The sequence below is a fragment of the Molothrus ater genome, chromosome 6 (assembly GCF_012460135.2).
Source record: "Molothrus ater isolate BHLD 08-10-18 breed brown headed cowbird chromosome 6, BPBGC_Mater_1.1, whole genome shotgun sequence".
Taxonomy (NCBI): Eukaryota; Metazoa; Chordata; class Aves; order Passeriformes; family Icteridae; genus Molothrus; species Molothrus ater.
In genome coordinates this window covers 52,899,075-52,926,034 of record NC_050483.2, presented here as the reverse complement: position 1 = coordinate 52,926,034, position 26,960 = coordinate 52,899,075, and the positions used below count along the sequence as shown (strand labels likewise).

General features: G+C 41.0%; 2 protein-coding genes across 6 annotated transcripts in view; one reads left to right on the top strand and one right to left on the bottom strand.

Moving 5' to 3' along the window:
- The first annotated feature begins 180 nt into the window (after positions 1-180).
- XRCC3 (X-ray repair cross complementing 3) lies at positions 181-12,705 on the top strand. The gene is made up of 8 exons (XM_036384234.2): positions 181-675; positions 2,014-2,124; positions 2,478-2,615; positions 3,525-3,737; positions 6,238-6,392; positions 7,233-7,445; positions 8,807-8,853; positions 9,891-12,705. Exons 2-8 carry the CDS (start codon positions 2,070-2,072, stop codon positions 10,111-10,113), a joined length of 1,044 nt encoding a protein of 347 aa, XP_036240127.1. The 5' UTR covers positions 181-675; positions 2,014-2,069; the 3' UTR covers positions 10,114-12,705.
- A 1,583-nt stretch (positions 12,706-14,288) lies between these two features.
- The window catches only part of KLC1 (kinesin light chain 1), a 45,544-nt gene continuing 32,872 nt past the window's right edge, over positions 14,289-26,960 (bottom strand). For 2 of the 5 annotated variants that reach the window (XM_036384228.2, XM_054515247.1), the window contains exons 14-16: positions 22,642-22,772; positions 18,016-18,082; positions 14,289-16,663 (exon numbers count right to left, since the gene is read on the bottom strand). In XM_036384228.2, the coding sequence (XP_036240121.1) occupies positions 16,598-16,663; positions 18,016-18,082; positions 22,642-22,772 (264 nt within the window). In that variant the 3' untranslated portion in view covers positions 14,289-16,597. Of the gene's footprint in view, positions 16,664-18,015; positions 18,083-22,641; positions 22,773-23,466; positions 24,097-26,960 lie in introns of those variants that run through there. The other 3 variants (XM_036384230.2, XM_054515248.1, XM_036384231.2) reach the window with 2 other exon arrangements.

Sequence of the window (26,960 nt, the reverse complement as noted above, 5' to 3'; positions counted from 1 at the left end):
CGGCCGCGCCGCCGCCCAATGGCCGCGCGGCGCTGCGCGACGGACACGGCACCCAACCAATGGGAAGCAGCGGCTCTCCGGCTCCGCCCACAAGCTCAGGGCTTGCCAGCCAATCTTGTCCCCCTCGGCGCGCTAGTCCCGCCTCTCTCGTGCCCCGCAACCCGGAAGCGAAGGGCCGCGTCGCCGAGTTCCAGGAAGCGGCACACGGAGCCCGGACCGCCGCGGCCGCGAGGGGCGGCTCCGCAGAGAGCGGCTCCGCAGAGAGGCCCCAGCGCCCGCCCGAGGCTCTGAGCCAGCCCAGCCCAGCCCAGCCCAGCCTCGCTGCTCCCGGCCGGCCCAGCGGGAGGGGAACGGCGCCCTGCCATTGGCTGTCCCGCCGGGGCAGTCACTGAAGGGAGCTCTGATTGGCCTGCGGCGGGCAGGCTGCTCGCTGATTGGCTGCACGGGCGGCGGGAGATTCGTGACTGCGTGAGGGCCCTGTGGCGGCGCCGTGCTCTGTCCGGCTGTCCGTGTGTCCGGCTGTCCGCCCCCCGCTCCCCCGGCCGCTGCCGGTCCCGTGGCCCGCTCCCGGTGTTTCGGTCTCCCCTGGGCCTCATCCATGGAGCGGCTCCCTGTGAGCACAGCAATGGTTTGGAGCCCTTCAGTCGAGGGCCGTCGTAACCGTGATTGATGTCGGTAAGTTTCGGCTTCTGAATTTTTTCAGATCGTTGCTTTAAATGGGTGTTACTTAATAGTAACTTGCTTCTCTTTTAGATTTATTCTGTTATTAGCACCCGTCACAACCTCTCCCCCCATGTTGAAAAAGGGATTGTTCATAAAGTCGTTTATGCTCATATAACCACCGGCTGTCTGCTGCAATCCTTCATAAATATGTCAGAATAATGCTAAGAACCTCACAGTGCTTTCTAAGCAGCCATGGGGCTAAACTGTTTTTGTTTTGTACCAAAGTATTTAAAAAACTGTTAAAGGTCGTTACAAGAAACAAACAGATTTTAACAATTTAATATTAAATTTTCTTTTAGCTAATAAATGTATATTTGACTGTCCAATGCATGAATAATCCTGGGTCATCCTAAACTGCTCGAGTGTGAGATTTTTTTCTCTTAGAAAATGAAAGGCTCGTGTGAAGAGTGACAGGGCAGGAATAAATGCTCCAGCTTGCTTGTGAGCTGCACATAGAGCAAAAGCACTATGCAGAATTACAGGCAATTAAAACTAGCAGGAGCTCTTAACTGCTTTTTTAAAGGATTATTGGTTGAATTCTTTAATAGGATAAATGTAAACAGCCATCAGGGAAGACTTCTGCCAAAGGGCTGGATTAGAGAATAGCCAGGGTTGGAAGGGAGCTCTGGAGATCATCCAGCCCAGGCAGGCTCACCCAAAGCAGTGACACAGGAATGAGTCCAGGTGGGTTTGGAATGTCCCTGTGGCCTTCCTGGGCAGCTGTTCCAGTGCTCTGTCCCCCTCAGTGTAAGAGCTCTTCTTCACCTTGAGCTGAAGCTGAAGAGAGTTTGGCTCCATCCTCTTGGCACCACCTTTGGATTGTGATATGCATTGATGGGATCCCCTCTCTGTCTTCTCCTCTCCAGGCTCTCCTCAGCAGAGCGATGCTCCTGACCCCTCATCACCTTTGTGGCCTCTGCTGGGCCCCTTTGCAGTAGCTCCTTGTGTTTCTTGTGCTGGGGAGCCCAGAACTGAACTCAGCACTCCTGATGTGGCCTCACTTAGGGCTGATAGAGGGGGAGGAGAATCACCTCCCTCAGCCTGCTGGCCTCACTCTTCCCAAGTAAAATTATATCAATATATAAAATAATAATAATAGCAATAATTCTCATAATAACATAACCCCAGAATAATTGCTACTTCTCTAAGATAACTGATAGATCTATTGTTAAAAATAGGAAGAAAAAAAAAAGTTCTGGAAACTTTTGACACTGATTTATGCCTATTTTTTTCTTGCCTGTGTCTGTGATAAAAGCCACTTTAATCACAGATAATTATCTTTTATCACAGATAATTATCACAGATAATTATGGGATGTGCTGCTCATTGCTGTGCTGTGTGAGGAGATGGACTGGGACCAGTTTGACTTGAACCCTAAAACAATTGCTGCCCTGAAAAAAGGTAATTTAATTTGCCATTGCCTCTAACAGATCTCTCACCACAGTGACATCCTTGACATAATTGTGGGTTTGTGGGTATAAGCAGGCAGATGAACACTTACATTTTAGAACTGTAATTAAGTATTTCATGAAGAAGTTTTCTGAGTAATTGGAAGTGTTGGGTTTTGCCAATGCTTCAATAATAAATTTCCAAACAATTTTACAGCTTGTGTTGGTACATTCCACGTGAGTGTTGCCTGCTCACTGTACAAGAATTCAGCATAGATAAACCCCAAGTAAATGAGAATTACAAACTGGGAAAACTTTGCTGTGTAAGACAGCCAAAAATATTTATAACAATTCCTCTTGTTTCAGCTGACATAAAATCAGTAAAAGAGATTTTAAACCTGTCTGGAGCAGACTTGCAGAGGTTGATGAAGCTCTCCAGTGCAGACATCCAGTGCCTGCTGAAAACAGTCTCTCACACACTGAGGAGGAGCAGCATGGTCACAGGTAATGCAGTCAGGGCATAAAAAATCTTCTATCTAAAGCTCAAAATAACTATCACTGGGAGAAATTGTGGTTCTGGCTCCTCAATGACACAGGAATGTGGGTTTAAAATGAGAATAGAAGTGTTTTAATTGTGCTGTAGTGAATGATTTAACTATGCTAAGGACAGCTCCCCTGGGGGTAAATGGAAGTGAATGGGTGTCATTTTCAGGATTGAACCTGCTTGAAACAGGACAAAGTATTTCTCCAGTCTGAAACACTTAAACACAGGAACAAAATATTTCCTTTTTCTTTCACACTCTCTTCCTCTCTCTCACTATTCTCTTTTGGACTAAGACTAGTTGAAAACTTTATATCATATATTAAAAGCTTCATAAACTGCTTTGTCATAAACACCTCATTCCAAAACAAGCAGGACCTAATAGCTCCTTCTGCACAAATTCTTAATGACAAATCTGTATTTAAAACCTATTTTCCTGTGATTGCATGTGTCTTCAGGCTTTGACCAGATGCCTGCTGTGCTGTTTTGTACTCTGCTACTTCTGTTTCCATAATGGCTGTGCTTGAACCTTTGCTGTCAAAATCCTCTCAGAGTGTAACTTTCCTCAGGGACACCTTAAAGGCAGAGAAAGGAAAAAAAGAGTTTGAGAGGAGGAAAGAACTCAGTGTAAATTATCAATCTTTGTACAGATACTCAGCAGAGGTCTCATGGGGAGAGAGGTGGGGAAGACCAGGCTGAATTAGGGAAATTCTCCATCAACAAAGCAAGCATCCCTTGTAGGGATAAACCTTGTATACAGCATCTATTTTGTATCATTGTGTGTTGGAAAAATAATAAATGAAACAATGAACTACTTTTTCTTTTTTTTTTTTTTTTCTTTTAATCATTAAAACCACTCCCAAACCCTGCAGCACTTCAGCTCTACCAAGATAAAGATCATTTCACCTCCCAGCACCAGAAGCTGAGCCTGGGATGTTCAGTGCTGGACAGCTTGCTAAAAGGAGGCATTCCTTTGGTGGGAATCACAGAGCTTGCTGGGGAGAGTTCTGCTGGGAAGACTCAGATTAGTTTACAGCTGTGCCTGTGTGTGCAGTACCCTTACAAGTATGGTGGCTTAGAGTCTGGTAAGTGCTGAACTAAACCTGGCTTCAGTTCCCATCTGAGGGAATACACTGTCCTCAGGAACCTCATCCAGGCAGGTGCACAGGCCCAGTGCATGGCTAACTTCAGCAGGAGGCCAGTTAGTGACTAATGTGTGTTTGCAGAGAGAAAAGCTGTGCACATCCTGCAGCACAACTTAACTTAATCACAACTCCTGTTGGCTGTTGTTTGCCTGTCTGCCACTCTGGGTTCAACTCAACACACTCTCAAACAATGTAAGAGAAGTGGTGCTGTCCTGAGAGCTCATTGGCTCCTCAGGTCAGCAGAACAGCTCAGCAGATAACTTTCTACAAACATCTTGGGTCTATGGTATATATTCCCTAGCTGGGGATTTCAAATTTCAAAGATTATTTGTTTTGATAACAATAGTTGTACTGATTTACAGAGTAAAATCAATGGAAATATAATTGAAGGTAGGTAACCTTGTTTTGTACCTGTGATTTTCCTGGGTTTACCAATGTATACAGGTTTATTCTTTGATTTGAGTATGGTGTTTTTACCCTTCTGTCATATTAATCTAACTCCCAATTTTTATTTTTTTTTACTATTGCTGCCATAGAAAGAGAGGAAGCCTGTGTCACTTCTGAGAATTCTGGTAGTCTGCCTTAGGTGTGTTTTGCCTGTGGCCTTGCTGCTCCTTCCACACAGCACTGGCTTTATCTGGCAGCTCAGTGGCTCCTTGTGGGGAAACTTACTCATTTCTTGAACTATATCCACCCACGTGGAAAAATCATGGACTGTACAAATTGAGATCTTGCTTAAAGGGCTGTGAGTAGCCCATGGCTTACATTACACGATGTCATTAATCAGAGCAGAAGCAATTATATTTTGTTCTGTTCCTTTGTGTGCTGCTGCTAACTGCTGCACATAGTTTAAATACATTTTTATCCATGCTCCAGCACTTCTTCCTGTTTGTGTTGAAATCAAGGAACAAAGGAAGGTGCCTAACACCCTACTGGCACTCTTGTGTTGAGCCTCCCGTGAGAAATACAGCAATTACAGCTCAGGTTAAATGTGAGGAGTTTTATCCTTTAGGAAACTTGAGGAGAACAGCAATGCTTAGAAACTCTCACAGAACTCTGCACTACCAGTGGAAGATTTTGCTGCTGATTTAAAATTATCTCTATATTATTATTATCCCTCCCTGCATTGTATTTTTTTACTGATTAGAAACTTCCCTTCTCATAAGCGGTGATGTTGAAATACATTTCTTTAAACAGTTACTTCATTTAATTTAGTGCTAGTCTTGTTTGTAATTCTCAGGACAAGGAGGTTGGCAGCAAAGAAATGCTGAAAGTAAACAAAGGCCTCCTTTGCCTCCAGGATATCTTTCTGCTGTTCTAGGAATGTCAGTTGTGTTCAGTTGTGTTGGCTGAATTTATTTTATATGCCCATATTCATAAATAATATGTGAATATAATGGAACAAATTAATATCCTTATTAGAATTCTGAATTAGAAAATAATGTTTGCTACTGATTCTTGGTAACAAACTGGTTTGGTGCCTGACAGATTATGATCATAGGAAGCAAAATTTTTTCTTTTTGAGGTTGGGGGGTTTTAGTAGGTTTTATTCCTGTTTGTTTGATTTTTGCTGGTATTTTTTGTCAATGACCTGCATAACACATTTATTGGCCTAAATAACAGATTTGATGAAATTGCTGATTTCTGTTTGGGTTTTGTTGGACTTCTGACTGTGTTTTCAGTGTCCTGAATGTTGCAATAACTATGGATCAAAATACAATTATTTAATCAATGGAGCATCAATCTATCTAGAAATGCAAATCTGCATCTGGAAGAACCCCAGTGACTATGAAATCTGAAGAAATGGACATTCCACCCTTTTTAAGTAAACCAAGGAGAGGACAAGTGACCTCCTGCTTAAGGCAGGTCTGGTTTTCAGAAAGCAGATGATTTCTCTGTGAGCCCACAATTCATAGTAGAGAAATCCCTGGTTTTCAGCATTAAAGCAACACTGTGCAGAAGGCAGTCAGCTTAAATAAGCATGGCAGCTGAGAAGGCCAGAAAGTTTTACTTAGGAGCTGTTGTCTCAACACAAGTTAGCACAGGTTTTTAGCATGAAATTCATAATGCTGTGGTTTGGATTTCTGGCTGAAGCAGGCAGACTGTGCAGTGTCACTCTGTGGGTTGGATAAAGTGTGATACGCCTGATCCCAAGGGCAGGGGATCAGGTGCTCCACAGCTGTGCACAGTGAGTGTCACCCAGTGGTGAGTACAAATCCAGTTGTCCCAGCTGGTGCTGAAGAAAGGAGCAGGCATCTGCAGGAGAGTCACAGAAGTGGGGTTTTTGTTCATCACTGATTCAACATGGTTACAAAATAACCAAACAAACATGGATTTCCAAATCTGTGTGTGTAGCTTTTCAATGCAGAATGTCTGCCATAATATGTGTGCTGTTAAGAAAACTGTGTGTGTAAGAGCCCTGTGGTTTCCTTGGCTACAGGAGCTGTCTACATTTGTACAGAAGATGTTTTCCCAAGCAAACGTTTGCAGCAGCTCATAGACCAACAGCACAAGCTGCGTGCAGATGTTCCAGCTGAAATCATACAGAAGATCAGATTTGGAAACAATATTTTCGTTGAGCAGGCAGCAGACCTGGTAAGTAGTAGCACAAAGAACGTTTCTAAGACTCTTGATCAATATGGATTTGAGGCAGTATTTTACTGTTAAGGGCATTAGTGGAAGAGCAGCACAGTTTGTAACTGGTTTGGAACACTTTAAGATAGTCTCATGTCCCGAGTGTTTCAGTGAGAACCACTCCTTCCCCAGGCAGGCTGAGAAAGTTGGGGCTGTTCAGCCTGGAGAAGAAAAGGTCCCTCCTATGGGGACCTCATAGGAGCCTTCCAGTATCTGAAGAAGCTGCAGGGAGGCTGGAGAGGGACTCTCTGTCAGGACATGTGGACAGGGCAAGGGTACCAGCTGAAAGAGGGGAAATTTCGATATTAGGAAGAAATTCTTTGCTGTGGGGGTGCTGAGATACTGGAAGAGGTTGCTCAGAGAAACTGTAGATGCCCCATCCCGGGCAGTGTTTAAGGCCAGGCCGGATGTGGCTCTGAGCAACCTGGTGTGGTGGGAGGTGTCCCTGCCCATGGTAGGGGGTTGGGACTGGAAGATTTTGAAGGTCCATTCCAACCCCTTAACATTAAATAACTCTATGAAAACAAAACAGTTTAGGAGTGTAGTACTACACCTTTGAGATTTAAAAGTATCAGTGAAGTCAGAGCTGCAGGTAAATGCAGGTTGCAGTTTTGTCTCTTCCTCAGTAACACCACCAGATGTGGTTACTGGTGAGACTCAGAGATCTACCAGCTGCCTTCATGATTCAGAACTCCCTGAGCTCATGTGCAGTGGTGATTGCTGTAGCTCAGTCTCCTGATGTCCAGCAGGGTTCTTTGCCCTGTGTCACTGTCCCTGTGTGTGTGTGTGTGTGTGTGGCAGGACACGTTCCAGCAGTGCCTGACAAGGAGGCTGTCCCTGCTGCTGGCCCGGGGCATGGCGCGCCTCGTGCTCATCGACTCCATGGCCGCGCTGTTCCGCGCGGAGTTCGGCCCGGCTGACGCTGCCCTGAAGGCTCGATACCTGCAGGCCTTTGGGGCTCAGCTGCACAGCTTGAGCACCAGGTTCAGGACTCCCATCGTGTGCATTAACCAGGTATGGTATCCCATGGCTTCTTATCTGTAGGGACTGCTTGATAAATGGCTGGAGGGTGATGGAACAATCTGTGTAAATGCAGATTTCATGGTGCTGTATTTACCACCGTCAGTTGATGACTGATGGAAACTGAAGCTTCCTTAAACTGATGTACTTTAGTAAACGTTAACTACTCAAAGTTTATTACTTAAACTTTTATAGGCTGTTAATTGTAGGGAGATAGAATATAAGAAAATAAAGGTAGTATAGAAAGTAATCTTACCCCTAAGGAGTTGCAGCTGAGCCAATTATTAGAGATTAGGAACAGGCCTGACTTTAACAGGCCACAGCTGTAGCCAATGAGAAGAGTACTATAAAAGAGTGGGTTGGCTGGTTGAGAGGGGAACTGGAGTCGGTTGGCTACTGTGAGAAGAAGAAGAGTCTATGCTTAGAGGAACTGCCTACGAGAAACATTAAGGAGGTATGAAACTCTTGCAATAAGGAGACAACAATATGGAACCTTTGTAATATAATGACAAAAGTTAATGCTCTCAAAAGTTGTCCACTAAAGCTAACAGAAATAGGTAGGTATAGCAACTGCACAGAGCATCAAAGGAAAATAACAGAGTTCTTACCACTGGCTTCAAATGCCATTGTCAGGAGGATTGCTCTGGGAGCTCTGCAGGCAGTTATATTCCAGGAGACAGTGAAGCACCAGGGACTTTGCTGCGTTTCTGTGGAATTCAGCAGTTTTGTGTGATTGCTGAGATTACTGAAGCACTAAAGTGCATGCACTGGCTTGCGCTGGACCAAAACAAGCTCACAATGACACTGGTCACAAAGAGGTTTCTTTTGAGAAAACAAGGCAAGACACTGCTCTTAGTCTGCTCACAAGTTGAAGGAGCATCTGAATGCCAGAGGTGAAGCATTCACACTCCAGTGTGGCCTTGGGAAGGGGTAAGTCAATGTGCAGGCAGGCCACAGAGAAACTTCAAAGGTAGTGAAATCATTGAGAGCAGGGCACTTTTGGGAGATCTGGGCTTTTGTACTTTTTTTCTCCAGCTACAGCACTGGAACAGTTTTGTGAATGTGGGGGATTTGTTTGTGGTTTGGGTTTATTTTTTAACAAACAAGGCATCCATCTAGTAGAAATTTAATTAATGTAAGCTGTACCTTGCTAAGTAGTTCTAAGGCTACAAACTCAGCTTGTGATTCCCAAATCCATTTTAGTTTGCCTTGAAAGAATAAGTGTTTTCTAACTTGGCTTAATATATGCTCTGATAACTTGGATTTTCTTGCCTTGGTTCCCTTCCCTGCCCTCGTGCTTGCTGAATACAAACCCAGAACCCCAGGTCAGCTGCAAATCTGTTTTTGTGCTCCAGGTGACGGATGCAGTGAGTGAGTCAGAAGCTGCTCAGTGCAGTTGCAGGTGAGTCACCCACACAGAATGACAATGTCAAACACAGCAGCTCTGAACCATTCTGATCTTTGTCACTCCAGGGTAGGCTACAAAATCATGTGAGGAGCACTGGGGCATCTACCCAGCAATGCTGGATTTGCTGGAGATCAGCACTAGCTCGTACTGTGAAGGGGAAGAAACTGTCATACACATTTACATTGTAATCCCTGATCACAAGTTAGCAGGAAAAATTCTCTGGAGTTAATGGCCTGAGTACCTGCTGACACGAGAGTATTTCTGCATCTTGTCTCTGATGTAACTGCATGCACCTCCTGTCTGCTTAAAAAATACAGCAACCAAACCCTAGCAGCTGGCTGTGTTAGTAAGCTAAGAAAAAACCCAAAATAGTATCTTCTGACACCAAGATATTAACAGGATTCAAATGTACATATTTGTTGTTTGAATCCTAACTATAACCTTGATTTACTGCATAAATTGGGTGCTACATAAGTGGGTGTTTGTGAGGAGTTCACTCTGTTCTTCAGATTCTGGAGCTAACACAGAACAAGAATAAGGTTCAATTATTATTTTTCCCTGGTTATCTTGTATTTATTTTACTAGAGAAATTGCACTTTTTCCAGGAAACCTTGAGTTGAAAGTCACACAAATGCAGTCTTTTGTTTACCCACCATTTTTAAATATACCTGCAAATGGAATCCAAGGCCAACAGTTACATACTTCAGATATTAAAAGTTGAACCATTTTTCTCGTGTGGTTTTCCTGTTGCAAGAGAGGCCTGTCCAGATGGAGGCAGGTATTCCCCCCTAGCTGTAGTTGAAAGAATGACAGCTGTTCTGTACAGAATCACTCCTCCTCCGGCTGTTTCCTTGCCACAGGGAGAACCTAAGTTTTGTGAGTAACCCTGTCACCTCTGTCTTCAAGGACCCATAGTTTTCAATATATCTTAGAAAAACAATACACGATGCCTTCTAGTGCAGTTTGGTTACAACAGAAGGTATTTCCTATGAAATCCATGCATGCAGAAATGTGTCATACTTCCCTTCCAGGGTAGCGGGCAGCAGAGTCACTCCAGCCCTTGGGATAACCTGGTCCAACCAGCTGCTGATGAGGCTGATGGCCCGGCGGGTGTGGCTGCCTGGCCACTCCCCCGCAGCGGCGGCACCCGGCCCTGGCAGCAGCAGGACTTTAAGTGTTGTTTTTGCTCCTCATCTTCCTCCATCCTTCTGCTACTATACAGTACAGCTGGAAGGTGTAAAAGGAATAAAGTAACACTTTTGCATAGTAAAGCCTCCTGCTCCAAAAATGTACCAGGGCTTTGCTTTCAGGAAGAATTACTGGTGAAATGCAATTGTTCCTAGATGAGAGAAACTGATGGTGAGGTATATGAGCAATGGTGTGGCTACATTTAGCCTTGTCTGCATTGTGCAAGATGATCTTCTTACTCTTGGATATTCAGCTTTTCCTTGTGAGATGAATGTCCTGGAGGTTCTGAAGGAAAGGGAAGCTGTGGGTAGGTGGAGGCTGCACAGTAGAGTGGGATGTAGCAATCTCCATGATGTCTAATTTTATTTTAATAACATGCTCATCTAAAAACAGCATTTACTGTAGTTTTGTACCCTGTTCCCAGACCCAACAGGACTTGAAATTCAAGCAGTTTATGTTGCCTGCTGGTGGTTCTGGATCTCATGCTGCCAATTAAGGATAGCCATTCTTTGTCACAAAGCAACTGTCCTATTTTAAAACCATTTGTTATTAAGATTTTAATGAAAATAATCCCATAAAGGTACTTTAACATCTTACTGTAAGAATTAAAATTGCACTGCCTTTGTACTAGCTGACTGTATCTAGCTTCATAGCACTCTTTAAAATTTTTTAATGGTTCATTTCCACTCTTTTCCTGCTTTCCAGTCCCTTCCCTTCATAGCAAAAGCATCTTTAGTCTCCTTTATTTGAAGGACAGCAAACCACATCCCCCATCCCCTGTTCTCTTTGCCCATTGCTGAAGCTTTGTAGCCTCAGGGCAAGCTCTCTGTGCTCTCCCTGGTGCTCTGCCCTGCTCTGTGTTTTGCTAAATCAGCATTCTTCATGGTTTGCTGGATTGCTGCTTCTCATGTCCTGTGTCCCTGCTGCTGGGCTCTCAGCTCAGCCATGATCCTGAAGGGCACCTTCAGCTCTTTTCATCCATTCAGATGCTATTGCTCTTCTGAGGTGATTTTTTTGTTCAGTTACAGCTTCACATGGGTTTTGTTCCTGTCTTTTTGCTATTTGTCACATTTTTCTGCTGTCCTCAGACCACTACCATGACATCCACTCCTCCTATGGCTGAATTTTTCCTTTGCTCTGTTCCATGTGAAAGCAAGCCAGGTGAAGTGACACTGTCCAGAGGCCTCTGTTGTGTGGCTGCTCTCAGCAGTGAGTGATGCTCACTTGTATCCCACACTCGTGGAGCTCTCCCCTTTGCCCTCCTCCTGCTGCTGGCCCAGACAGGAACTCCACATCTTTCTGTGGGGTGACACTGCTCAGGTCTCTTTTGGCCAGGACCCCTGTGTTTGTGAAGCAGCTGCCTCCTCTGCTTGTCGCCAGTCAAGCTCCTTCAGGACATTCATCCTCTTTCCATGTGGAAACATGCAGCTGCATAGCTGAAAGCTTTGTCTGGCTGTAAACTGCCTCAGCTGGAACTGTGGCAGATTTCTCAAGGGACAACTGAGTTTGACTCAAGGAAAAGAGACCCTGAGTGACAGCCTGGGGAAGTTCCAGAGGAGAACAGGCACAGCTTGAAGCTGAAGGAAGGAGAGTGTAAGCAAGCAGAAAGGATGAGTTGCTTTCAGTGCAGTGCCTTCTGCAACCCCTTCAGATGTCTCAGGGGCCCTTGTGCAAATAGCACAAGTTGTGTCTAAATAATTTTTCTAAAGTGTCTTAATTCTCTGTATTTGGAAATGACCTCACAGCTTCTTTTAAAATCCAACCAGGAAGCTTAGTAAACCTTTGTGTCCTCCAAGGAAAAAGTGACAAGCAGGGCCACCTCCTCCCTAAACCCTTACCCCTTCTGTGCCTCCTCCCTAATAACTTCAATAAAGGTCAACTAATGCAGCACAGGTGCCACTCCAGTTCTCCTCTGTTCCTGCCCTGTGCAGCTGGGCTGGAACTGCAGCCAAGGCAATGATCATCCCATTGTGCTGACTGGGAAAAGCAGCCACACAGAGATGCAGCTGATTCATGGAGTCATCAAACTCTACCTGGATATTCATTTACAGAAGAGCCTCAGCCAAATGCTGGGCTCCAATCCCAGGAGTTTGCCTTGCTGTGAGCCATGTCCAGAACAGTGTGAAACTTCTGAAGGCTCAGTCATATTTTGATATTTTGAGCAAAAGATGAGTCAGTGATATTTTGATCACCCTTTTTTTGCAACTTGCAACTGCTTTCTGGAACAGCCCTGATGTGTTCTAAGTCACAGATGGGTCTGCAATCAAAGTTTCAGTTTACCTGGTGAAAAATACTTTTACCAACAAACAAGTAACATTTTGCCTGCTCAAGTGTTGTGTCATTACCCCACTGGTTTGTTGGTTATTTCTCTCCAGCTGAGTCTGAGTACATTACAGTTTGTCTCCTGGCTCATGAGCACACACAAACCCTGAAATCTCAAATGCAGCTGAGGCTCACAGCCAACACTCAATCACTCCAGCTCCTGCCCCATCCCTCAGTCCCACCCCCAGCACAGCCCAGGATCTCCACCTGCCCCAAGGGCAGTTTTGGGCTGCAAACCCTCACAGGAACCCAACACCCTGTCTACTGAAGCCCTGTGTCAAAAGTGTTGAAATGTACTTAAGTTTTAATAAATGCAATTTAAGAACCTTCCCTTTATAGAGCTTTATTCATCTTTGGGTTTCACAACTGAGATTTGTATTTTATACAAGGAAAAAAAAGGAAGTAGTTTTTACAAGGAAGATTTACAGTCTAGAATGTATTAAGTCTTTATCCTGCAAGACTACTTAAATATTCTTCTACACTTTGAAAAGAAATGTTAACACTTGAGAAACTATGGTTCCCTAAATATTTCTCATGTACAAGCAGATGTAACCAAGGAAGTGTTGCAACTTCACTGTGAGCACAAGCACCCTCCCAGCGTGGGCCTTTGGACCTCTACCAGACCCCCACACTCTGTTTGGCTTCTTGCTTTGTTGTTTCAGGTTTTCTAACAACTGACCTTAACTATTCAGTGTACTGGCACAACTGTGAATGGTTTTAGGGGAAAAAATAACCCAATGGAGATGTTTGAGATACTCCTCAATTCTAAATATTTACACACACACACCCACCCCTGTGTACTTCTGTAAATCCATGACATCTGTTAACTTTTATTCTCTCAGTACAGACTAACATGACCAAAAATGCACTCTCTTGGCAGCCTTCAGACACAACATGTGACCTACATAACAAAAACCAACTATCATCAACTACTGTAAACACAACTGTCAATGCAGCACTGCACACACCTTTTATTAGATATTTACAACAGAATTATACCATCTGCAAAATCTCTGGATTCAAATTATACAATTTAAGTACAAATACGTCTCAAGCTCAAAACCATTTTAATTTACTAATTAAGGAGTGCTTGGGGGATGAAAGTGTCATTTACTCTAAGTACAAACTGTAGATAACTGACTCCTTTTGCATTGTGTAAGTGCAGGCACACCACAGCAACAGGTCAGTTACTCCTCCAGAAGAGGAGCAAATCATGGAACAATTACATTTTACAAGACTATTCAGTAAGATCTAAACTCAAGAATGAATATTGCAAATATAGCACACAGCCAGAGACAGAAGGGCAACAGGCACCTTTCTATCAGGAACAATTCCATGTACAATCCATCCCACATCCAGACTCACCACTGATGGGGGAGAAGCTGAGGCCCAATGTGGAGTCCTCATTACCTTTTTATTCAAGTTCACCCTTAAAATTTTAGTCAAGGCCAAAAATGCCAGATTAAAAACACAACTGCACTGTTGCAGTTTTCCTAACAAGGTGTCTGTCAATTCTGAAGGTCTTTTCTGGTTTTCTATTTCATCAGAGCTGTTGATTTAATTTGGTGCTGAAGACATCCCAGAATTATACAACTGGATATTCTGGATATATTCTTTATGCAGACTCTTAGCTCTAACTACAACCTTACAAAAGGAAATCAAGAAAGAAAATCTTGCACAAAAGTGAACTGAGAAGCTGTCTGAAATATAAGTGTACATAAACCATGTCCTGACAGTAACTCATCTATGCTTCAAACACAGGCAATGTTGACTTTGGTTTGGTTTGGGTTTTTTAAAAGTTCTCAAACTGCTAACAGCTCACTGGCTCCTAACAGTAAGGACCTGGCTACTGTTCTCAGGGATTATGGATTAAAGAAGTCTTGAAATTTGTTTCTTCTCAGAAAAAAAAAATGAACCTCTTAAATATAAAAGTTGTTTAATATGCATTAGCGCAACAACTTAACTTTCCATCACACTTTAAAATATTATAAAAAGGATTAAAACATTTAGAAGCACAATATTAGTAATGCCACCACCAGCAAGATCTTGACCAGGAAATTTCCCTCACCATCAACCTCTACAAACCACAGTCTTGCACTTTGAAACTTACTGTACATTGTCATTTGGCATGGTTACATAATTTATTGCTTATTTACACAGGGCTGGGGGCTTGAGAGATTGTAAAAAATCATTCTGTTTCAAAGCTGAATGTGGGAATCCCATCCTTCAGTTTAAGTAATTCCTTACTACCAAAACAGTTTTGTGTCTGAATAGTTCTGTGGGGTTCTTTTGGAAGCCAGACTCCAGCGGGGTTGGGGCTGCACATGGGCACCCCTGGCCTGGCAGCCTGACACGGCTCTTTTGAGCAAAGCCAGCTCAGTCTGCCTCTGTGCAGGGAGCCCAGTCAGCCAGCAGGGGCACTGAGCACGTTTTACTTTAGGGGGGGAAAAGAAGCATATATATTACATTTTTTTTAATATAAAAAGCTCTTAATAAAAAGATTAAAACTCAAGAGTCAACATTAAATGAGTATCTATTGTTAAGATAAACGAGCAACAACCTGTTCCTGCTCAAGTTCATTAAGGAATTGCACTATGTGCTAAAACTTCTACAAAATTATTAGCAGCATTGTCTCTCACCATTCCTACACTCTCTAAAGCAGGTGCACCATGCACGGCTTCCTTTGCAGAGATGCTCAGACGGTACCTCCTGGTAAACATTGTTAAGTGCATTACACAGACAACTTCTGCATCAGTTACTGTAACCAACTTAAAACCAGGTGCAAACCCAGTCAAAAACTCCTACTAAGTACTAATTCTAATTACTTTTCACAGCCTGTTCAAATACTAAAACTTTCCTATGTTCCTATATTTTACCTTCTTCAGTTGGTGCTGACTTTAAATGAATTTTCCAGCTTTTCCCAAAGTTAATTTTGTTCGACATTTTCCAACTCACAACTATGACCACAAATACATTTTTACACACACTGCTTGTTTTTTTTTTTACTTTCTTATCCAACTTCACACAAATAGGAATTTTTACAAAAGATGAACAAAATTACAAGCTTTACAGAAAAGCAAAAGGAAATCCTAAGGCCTATAAAATCCTTAAAACATACATACATACTTTGTTCCAGCAGCAGTCCTGTGTACAGACAGCATATATATATTAACCTGTAACATGGATATGTGGTCACACAGGTCACTTACAGCCTCTGAGTGCTTCCACGAGGGCCTTAGCAGGGAGTGGTCCTTGCAGAGCAGCCACTCCACAGTGGGACATCCTGGCGTGCAGTGCCTGCTTCTGCTGTCACCAGCTGGTGTGGAAAAAGGCAGGATTTGGGATCAGCATAAGGAAATGTTGGGCATTTTCAGCAAACAGAGAATGGGACTGTGAATTCCAGTGGACAAGCGAGAATGTCAACCTGAGGCTCGATGCTCCCCTGAAAGCAGCAGCAGCTGCTCTGGGACAGTTGCAGTCCAAAACTTGAGTATTCTTCAATCACACAAAGTAAAGATTTTTTTCCATTTCTCCTGATGTACAGAAACCATCCTATATCCATTGACTATTGTGCCCTAAGACTTACAATATCAGAAGTTATGGTCACAGGTGTTGCTGTTTATTCTATCTAAATGTAACTCACCCCCAGCCATCACTTCTGCAGGATTTAACAGCTCAGTCTAGTGGTTAAGTCAGTCATGTCTAAGTGCTGTTTTGCTAGCCAAGGCTTCTACCAGTACAAGATTCAGTGGTGCAAGGGCAAACCCCACCACTACAGAATGCTGAACCGGAATTTCTACAGTAATGCACATAAATTTATCCATTTCTCATTCCAGCACTGCATGGATTTACTGCCACACAGTTTCTTTATATTTTCCAACACCAATGCATTTTGGTACACATTGAATGTGTTTGGTTTTTTTACTCTTGTTTTTTTTTTTTGGCTGCTGTAATAGTCAGATCTATTAAAGAAATTTATGTAAGTAGCATGAACGGGGGCAGTGCAAGGAGCAATACCTATCTATAGTTTTCCCTTAGAAGAAAACACTCACTAATGCTGTGTTTAAAATTGTCCCTATTTAAAAAGTAAAAACAGCAGTCCATTGGAAAAAAACCAACAACATCTACAAACTAGGTGTTCCTATGGACAAGGATGAGGAACCAAAGCTTTGAAGGTCTCAGTGCTTCTTTATTCACAAGGAATATTAGCTAGCTTCTGTCCCAGCTCTCAGTGTGCCAGATCAGAATGACTGACACTCAGAGCTCGCGAGTCTGTCAGACAATTATTTCGTTCCTGCGTGAAGGGGAAAAAAACAAACAAAGAAATTAAGCAGATGTCCAGATAGTTCAAGCAAACAAACAAAGTACCAGTTTTAACAAATGGGAACAAACATAGGCAACTACTGAGAACCGTTCATGCTGGATAGGGGGATGCTTTCCAGAGTCCAATAAACATCTTTTTCCCCGATTTTTAACTAGCAATACTATAAAGCATAAACACCCTTACAATCCAGCCTAAGCCTTCCCAGAAATGCAAGAGCCCATTTATGGGAATTGCCATGGGTATGGATAGTGGAGGGACCACAAAAGTTCACAAGAAGAAAGAACTGATTTTACTACTGGGTTGTAGCCACCAACAAAAAGCCCCTCCTCTGGAAGTGACATCAGTTTAACACACACTGGGGATCCATCCAGGCAGGGGCACTTGGGACACGGCTCTTTGACACCCTTGGCACTGCTGCTGCAGAGAATTGTGCTTTACCCTGCACTGGATTTGGCTGAACCTCACCCTGAGCAAAGTTTTGCTCACACTTCCAGCCACAGAGAACTCTGCAGAGCATTCATCAGGATCACACAGCTCCACCACTTTTACACCACTGGGGAGTACAACAAGAGCCACAGCTGGGGCTTTCCTGCTGCTACTTTAGGGGATGGTGATGAAGATCCTCACCTACAGTTTTGTTAGTAGAGAAGCAATTTTATCTTCCTAAAATTAGTAGCAGTTACTGTGTTAGTAAAACACACAGCAGTGTTTAGAAGAACATTGCTCACTCATTTGACAATTTAAACAGTGATTTGTTAGGTAAAAACAGGCAATGAGGAGTAGCACTTGGGCACACCATGAACAGTTAAGCAAAGTAAGTTTTTATATTAGCAGAAGCACAACACAGATCAGACAAACTTTTGAGACTGCTCCTGTGCAACCTCAGAAACAACTGAAGTGTTTAAGGGCACCTGGTAACATACAGCAATTACAATGACAGGGCTCCTTGCAATAAACAGACTGCAGTAAAAAAATATTGAAAATATTGGGCTTTAACAGTTCTTGCATTTTTAAGTTGCTTTTACAAGAATGTAATATTCCATAAGTTTTATATCCACTGTAATAGAAGTCCAAAGCCAGAGACTACTTGGTATCATAAAAGCCAATGCTCTTTCCTGGTTAGACTTGAACTCTTTCTTAAAATTAATCATAATTCATAAAAGTGTCAGAGAATGATGCCTTAAGCACAGCCTTCAAACACCTTACAGAAGTAGGACCTTACAATCACTGTGAGGTTGCTGGGTTATTATTTATCACATTCTTTTCATCCCAAACCCTACTAACAGTATTTATTTTTGTAAGAGTATTGTAGGGCTTCTTACTTGAAAATGATCTTCAGTAGCCTTGCCACCCATGTTAAGAACATTCAGAGAACTGGCACGCTTCATGCTGCAACCAGGACAGTGAACATGCAAGGATAAACTGATCAGAATGGCTGAAAACTACAGCTCTAAAAACACAAGTACAACAACGAGCAATGCACAGTGAAGGGAGTGGGAACAATGCCTCAAAAGTGATCTGAGGCACAGCCTTTAAGGTAACAACTACAGAACTTCAAATATATTTGCACTCACTTCTAATTACATATAAACCCCCCCAAAATTACAAGCTCCTCAGAGCTTAAACATTTCAGGCAACTGATTTAACTCAAAATCTCCATTTTTAAAGCATATCAAATTAATACAGTGACTTACACTGAATTTTAATTAATTAATTAATTAATTATCTGTTTCAATTTTGTGTGGCTTCTTACAAAAGCATCAAAACATTCAAACAGTTTAGGAAAAAACATCTGAAAGACAAGTTTGTTGTGTAGGCAGCATTTACCTTGAAAAAGCTACAACAGAAGTTAGTCTGGTACTTTCTGCCTCATTCAGCTAAGTCTTCAGAATAAATTTTTAAAAGCACTTTTTAAAATGTTTTATTTTAAGTATTTCAAAGTGAAAGGAATTAAGATGGGTTGCTGCTGTTAACTTTGGTTGTGCTTTTGGCTTTACAACACTCCAAGCAGTGGTAACAAGCACCCTGGAACACAGTATGGAAAGCAATGGAAAAGGGGAAAAAATTCATCACCTACCCAGGAGAAACTACAGTCAAAATATCACTGCATTAACTGCAGTATCTGCTGCTGTTTCAAACGAGGATTAATTGGTAGGTAAATAATTTATCTATATTTCTCAAATATACACACAATTTAACAAAAAATATTTTCAAGTTTTTGCATCATGAAATTCTTGATCAGCCCTAGGATTCCTATCATGGGATGTCTGATGTCCTTTACACCAGTGCCTGTCCATTCCTCAGAATATTCTGCATTTGCTCTGATTTTTCATGAGCTCTTGACCTCTTTCAGAACTAAATGAGGGCTGTGAATACATATTTGATGAACTGGTCACAAGACAATGAGCCCCAACCCTGCAGTGCTACCTGCAGCTTGGGACAACTGGCTAAAGCAAGATTTCCAATGCCTTCCAGTAACATGGGAAGGTTTTTCCATACAGATCACATTAGATATTAACCAGATTTTCTTCCTACTGAAACAACACTGCTCACAATCAAAGCACAAGTTTGAAATGCTTTGGTAAAGCAAAAGCTTAGCAGGACAATGAACCAAAACACGAGGCAGCAGCTGCCACACAACACAGCCTGGCTGGTTCTCCAGCACTACATCTGGTGTTTCCAAAGCCAGAAGCACAGAATTTACAATATTTGACATGAGTGTTAGCAACAACAAAGCAAGGACTCATGCATGGTGTACACCTCTCATTTATTCAAGGAAACAGGTACAACAGGGGTTATATATGGAAGTCAAAGGAAGTTAATCTGTAAAACAAACAAAATGTTACAGAAAACTCTCCAAAGGAGCATAAAGGTTTATGGAAAATATTCCAGGGAAACAGAAAATCCACCAGTAAAAGTTCACACAGGTATTTTAGGTTCTTGCTAAAGTGCCAATTAAAAAAAAATTATTAATACCCAAGATACTACTTTGTTTGTGGGTTGGTCTTCTATTTGTTTGGGTTTGTTTAAATCAACACTTTTAAGAACTTTAAGTCTGGCAATTGCACTTTTAGTTCCCTCCATGTCACAAACATGGCTCCACAAAGAACATGCATTTTTTTGGTGCATAAATAATAGCAACAATGAAAGCTTGTTTTTTTTTCTTTTAGATTAGAAATCTTAACTGTTCTGCTGTGTGGTCAATATTTTTGACGTGAAAAAATAAGGAACGCTAATTAATCAAAGTTAAATTATTACAGAACTGAATTCTCTAAAGAACTGATACCTTGCTTCAGGTATTGCATGTTTCAAAGACCAGTTTTAAGATACTTATTTGTTTAAAAATGCATTTGCAGGATTGTAAAGAAACAATTTCCCTGATGAGTTTTCCATTTCATTCTCTTCAACCTTCTGTATCAAGTAACAACATGGACACTAAGTCCTTCTTTCATCCTGTGAGTCATTGTTATTCAAGTATTTCTCAGTCAGTGCTCACACCAGCACTGTCAATTCCTATTTAGAGAAGCAGAGTATAAACAAGAGGTGTAAATGAAGTTCAAAATAAACCTTCCTCGAGACACAGGCAGGGAATGCACTGGTAAGGAGGGAGGCACAGAAGTGTTCTGCCTGAAGTGGCTGCCTTCACAGCAAGGAAGATTTATAGGTGTGCTACGTCTGTATTGAAATATTCAGCTGTCAAACACACTAAAACCCAAAGGTCTGCATGGTAACAACTGAATGTGCCTTTTGCTATACTTAAAAGAAGAAGAAAGAAAATTCTATTCGCTAAAGTTTCTTCATAAAATGAAATCAAAATGATTTCTTGGAATATCAATATGTAAGCTATGCTTTATGACCTACAAAGCTGGTGTTTGATACCAGAAATTTCTGCATTTGTTATTAAAACCAGCTAATATAAATCAGGATTTTAAAACTCTATTTATTACAAGAACAGAAATTATAGTATTTATTGTTCTATATACTGAAAGTGCCTATCTACAGAAAAGCCTGGCAATGTAATACACTTATTGCAAGTTTTAAGAATAAAATATTCCTTGAGAACTATGGTGACATCTAAAAACAAGATGATTTTGTCAGAAAGGGAAAGCAAGGAAGACACTGCTTTGCTTTGAATTTTGTTCCACATTAATGCCTCCATCTGAGGAAATCTCATCTGGTGCTGCAGACCCCAGGGTGTAACTCATGTTAGCTTGGGGAGAGGACTCTGGTCAGGTACCACAACTCAGGTGCAGACACTAACAAGGCAGGGGAGTTCTCACAGGCACTGCAAAGCCAAATATCTTCAGTTCTATGTAAGCATCGTTTTCTATACCTATAAACATGGAGTTACTTTACCTGCAGAAAGAGCTAGCTATAAATACTACAGAGAATAAGGAATAAACCTCCTGGCTTTTGTGAAACTGAAAGCCTTTCCACATCTCACAAAAATGAGGAGAAAATCCAAATTTAGCTATGGATAAATCTATCTATTCATACAACAATATACCTGAACTATGATGTATGAACTCTGGACAGAATTGAACAGAAACAGAAAACCAATGTATAAAGCTGCTAATACTGAAGAGAAAGAAGGAAATGTCTCTTTTATTCTATTTTGGCTTGCCTTTGTTTTCCCTAAAGTATTTTACATTTACACATTTCATTCTTTTAATCTGGTGCTTTCCATAGTTTACTCCCAACCTCTTATCTCAGAGGTAGTTGTTAATAATGGATCAATAAATGCAAAGGAATTTTGGCCTTCAATTCTATTCAATGCCTTAAACATCAAGTGTCTGGCAGTGGAATTTTAAGTAACAACTCTAAAATTCAGATCAGGCTGAATTTGAAACAGGTATGCAAGGAAGATAATTGTACATGTACTGCTGCTGTACCTAATGTTTTACAGCCATAAAAACAATAAGACAAAACTTCACTGGAGCACTTCCAGAAACACAGTGAGACCCTGCCTCCAGGTCACTGTCTTAAGTAATACCATCATTACCATCATCTACTGCATTACTCAGATTCAGCAGCTCCATCAGAAGCTACCCCAAGTTCTCCAATATGACTGTTTTAAAGCACAAGTTCACACTGGCAGTTTCCTGTCAACTAAATGACTTCTAGTTTTTCACAACAAGGGCAAAAACCCTGTAAAATTGACTGCAATTGTGTTGGGGGTGAGTGGAACACCCAGAAGTGCCACTATGAAAAGTAGCAGGTACATTTTAACATTTTGACTTCTCTGCAGCAGCCAAGAAGTGATGAATGATTTTATGGATTTATTAGAAATATTACATACAAATCCATCATCATATGGCAAGTTGGGAAGAGTGAGCAGTCACACTCAGTAAATGTGGATTGTTACCAGATTTCATTGGAGCCAAAATGTTAGTAAGATGCACTAGCTAGGCTCAAGTTTTTCAACATTCTCCTCTGAGTCTTCCAAAAAGAGAAACCAAGAGGGACTTCAGTTGGTAATTCTCTTTATGCTCACAGCAATATAAAAAGCTATATCAAGAATATATCAAGATACTAAGCTATATCAAGCATGTTAGTTGCAGGTTTAGTGTATTCAGGCTTTTACTGTAAAAACCAGTAACATTTATTATTCTCCACTGCTGTGTGAAAAGAATAGTTTTGCAGGTAATTAACATTTATCAGTAGTTCTATGAAGCTTTTCTAATCTTCAAGTAGGTAAAGCAGCAAAAAGAAAAAAGAAATTTTTAATAAGAGTTAATTCTTACAAGCAAATATAAATCCTCAGATGTTACAGAACTTACAATGGAAGTTTAAGAGTTATTTCCTATTTTATTTTTCTTTAAGACATAGCTGTGTCTGCTATGCAGTTAGCTAAGCAGGGAGGGGAACACTGCCCTGGGAGCTCCCCTGGGCTGCAGTGGGGCACAGAGCAGGGGACAGAGCACAGCCAAGAGCAGATAAGGAATTACCCTGGGTTCTTTGGTTCACTGTCCCGGGAATTTCCTCCCTTCAGTTTCCTAACCAGCTTCTCACTGCTGCGCCTCAGGGAGGCTCGGAGCTTGCTAAAGGAGCCACTGCGCTTTAGGGATCCAGTGCCATCCTGAAAGAAATGAACACAGGTGAAACTGCAGGAGCTGCTGCCCTCCCCCAAGCCTGGCCTGAAAACATCTCAGGGATGAATTATTACTTTTTAATGGCTATTAAGATATGCTTATACTGTATACATTTACCTAGACATGTAATACCATACAGCTACAGCTTTATCAAAGCAAAAGGGCTCCTTCCAAAGTGCAACAAAGATTTCTAAATGTGAAGACATGCCCAAGCCACAATTCTTCATTAATAAAGCCCCACCACAGTAGTCCAAGAATTCACCACCACCATTTCATATGAGCACACCATGGTTACAGAGTACAAGCCCCAAGCAAAAGCATTCCATCATCTTTCTACATATCTACATTACTTGCAAACATGTTTAATTAACCCTAAAATCCTTAAACAAAAATATTTCTGATCAGAAGTACTTATAGTCAAATTCCTGTGCTTCATTTTTAATCTTTACCAAAAAAGTAAACCACAATGAAATTTATTTTTCATATTTTGCATTCATGTTTTACACTGCTGTGCTGACCCAGAGTGACCACAATTCTATTTTTAAATGTTTTTGCTCTTACAAAACCCCAAGAGTTTAGTAAGATTAGAAGTGAACACTTCCTAGTCTCCACAGAAAACCTATGTGATTATGAAAGAAGAGTTGAAAAAGAAAAAAGCACTACTAAGCAAAGACAGACACCTGAGTTGGAGTGAGTTTATTAGAAGTTAGAAAGACAAATACACAAATCACTGAACACCAAGATTAGTAGAGAAAAGCATAATTGCCAAAATCTCACACAAAGACTAAACAGCAATGCTACTTTAGAATAATTGTAAGTGAAGACATCCAGAGTTCCATATTGATGTTAACCATATAATAGGTCTCTAAATACATTTTAAAGCACTTGGAGAACATGCTTTACTTGTACGGGTTTGGTTTTTCTCCTGTAAAGATCACCATCATGCCATTTCAATAATACCTTGTGTGATACTTTTAACTACCTTTATTCCATAGTGAACAGCTACTAATAAAGGTCATTGTTACTTGTTTGGTTTTTTTTTACTAATGTATTACACAGCAAATGGTTGTAATAACATTTGGTATGACTAGATACATATCTGGCAAAGCTACACAGGTACAGAAATAGAAAACCAAAAACGACACCAGCACTGAAGGAATGGCCAGTTTACAGGGAAGTGTAGCTCTGACAAGAATCTTAAGGGGTTTGCTAAAACACAGCAGTCAGTACTGAAGAGAGAAGTTAAAGCTTGAAGATGGTGCACGCCCGTCATGCAGGAGACAGTATAAGAATCACAAAAGGCATCTAGGCCTGTCAGAAATGGAGAGAGAAAAACTGAATGAAACTGTTGGGAAAAATTCAACAGTTTTCAATTTTGAACAGTTAGTTTACAGTATTTCTAGGTCATGTTCAAAACTTTTTTTTTTTCCAGCGTAACTGTTTGACAGCCCCTAAGTACAAAGTGCAGGCCCTTGCAGTTACCAGAACCTACATCTTTATGCAGTTTCACCTACATCACTGAGATGGGACTGACAAATGAGCATGACTGATGCTGTGCATTCAAGTTAGAATTTGTATAAAATACAAACACCTTTAACAAGAAATAGCTTTGCTATTACATTTCAGAAACAAAAAAAAAAAAAAGGGGGGATTTTTTTTCAGTTGACATTAACACAAAAAAAAAGGAAAAAAAAAAGAAAAAAGAATGGAGCAAAGTGCATTCATTTCAGCTTTAACTTCTGTCAGGAATTTTCCTTGAAACAAAAGTGCAAGAAGAAAGAGGTCTTCACCTAACCTCCAGACAAAATTCTCATAATTCCCTTAAGGAACTAGAATCCAACTGGCCTGGGTCAGTTCACTTTCACAAGTATTTTTAGAACATATCTGTGTTTGTGTCTATATTTATAATCCAAGTGGAATTTTCTCTACTGTCCCTAATGCAGTGAGGGGCAGCTGAATCAATATACCTTTAAAATAAACTGTGGTTCAACTTGCACACTTTTTATTCTTTGTACAAGTACAGAGACCATTACTGATAGGTTCATGATATCTGTCTTGAGAGCCTTTGCCTGTAACAACTGGAATGAACAGTAATTAAAATTATCCTTGGAAATGGCAAAATGCCCTGCTACCAAGTGATCAGAAGATCTAAATCTAACTGAGTATTTATGCTTCAAACTAAATTGCATATGTTGTTCACACTTAATGACAGACTTCAGCTTTGCAGGATTGAATAAACTGAAGTCTAAATTCCAGCTAGGAGTATTAGATCAGGGAAAAGGCTAATTATTCCTCTGGTTTGCAATCAGGAATACCAGAGAAGTGAAAATGATCCAAAGGCAAGACAAATTTGGTAAGTATGGAGTCTAACTCTATACAGTAAAACTAACTAGCAAAGTAGGAATAAGCAGACAAGGTTTTGGGTACTTCAAATCAAAATAAAAATATCAAACTCCTAAGTTAAACACTGACTGCTTGATTAACAAAACACTTCTAAAATATGAGCTCCGGATAAAAAAAACCAAAAACATTCCTGATGCCAGAGGAAACAAAACCAAAACTCACAAGCTGTTTTTATGGCAAAGTTTAATTGCCAATTTTTATGCCATTCAGAATGAGAATCACCTTATTACTGCTGCTTACCATCACCATCTCCTGTACTTAGTCTGCCACAACATCCCTCTGTCTGGCACTTATTTAAACAAGAGTAACTCTCATCTATGGCAGTGAAATCCATCATTTTCCCTTCACCTGGAACTGCACTTACATGCCCAAAAGCCTGTCTCTCTGAAGCATATGGATTAGAGTTATGAAAAGATAATTCCTCACACTACAAACATTCTAATAAGTAGCACAAGGATTTTATTCTGTCCTGCAGCAGGCTGCCAGATCAGTTAAAAAATGCCAGTTACAGGGACTCACTGTTACTTTTTATATAAAAGTATAGTAAGAGATCAAATCTGGGCTTTCCCACCTTCCATTTTTAAGAACAAGTTCTTCCTTGTATTTTCAAGTATCTTCTGTTCACTTTCAGTCATCAACTTTAAAAGTGACATGTAAAGATGCACTGTAACACCTCACTTAAATGTGTCTGTTTTAATAGTTACTGGCTGATTTACTTCAATAGATATTTCTGTTCTTTTGTGAGAGTGCAAAATATTACATCAAAGCCTACAATGCTTATTATGGATTACATTACATATGGCAGGACCTTAATTACATCTTCTGACAGAATTTTGTTGAGTTTGTCCCTTTGCATACTCTACCTATTCTCTCAGAGTCAGCTTGACCACTTCAAAAGAATTTAAATGGAAAAGGCCTCTCTTCAGGCTCTGCAGACACAAATAAAAGATTCTACACCACTTTATGAATCAGAGTATTTTGTCTGGAGGGAACACACAAGGGTAAAAAAACTACACAATATAAAGAAGAGGAAAGAACATCACTGAGATAGAAACACTTGCAGGGGGAGGGAGAGAGAGTTGCCCACTTCACGTAGAACATGTAATACAAAATACCTTCTCTCAAGAGGGGGGAAAAAAGAAGTAACAAAGATGAGAATGAAGCAATGCCACTTCAGCACACTAAAAATGAAGCTTGCTTACCCTCAGATGTCAAATTTAATTTTTCAGACCAGCAAATTTTATCACTGATTTTGATTCAAATATTGACCTAGAAATACTGTCTATTGCTTTTCCCCAGGAGGCCCTTTCCATCCAAACCCTGCATGCATTAATGTCTATAACAGAAAAAAGTTTAATTCATTTAGAATATACAGTCATGCAAAGTATAGTGAAAATTAAGGGAGGAGTACAGTACACAGTTCTAATGCTGAATGGGCAAAATGAGAATTAAAAAGAGAGTTATTCAACCTGACTTTGGCTTTATTAATGATGCAGTATTAATTCACAATAGATGCTGATTGACTGTCTTGGCACTGAGAACACCAATGCCAAGAAAACAGTAATAAAGAGACAAAAGCAAAGATGGAAAGAACATTCTCCTTTAAGACTAAAGCACTACATGTTTTCTCAAGGTTGCTTTGGAATGCTAAGCTTTGTCTCACGTTGCTTACAAAAAGATGGGGAGAAAAAGATTGCTATTGTAAGAGAAATGAAGCTTCAGAACACTCAATATTGCAAAGTAGGCTACTTCCCCTCCCACACAGCAAAAGC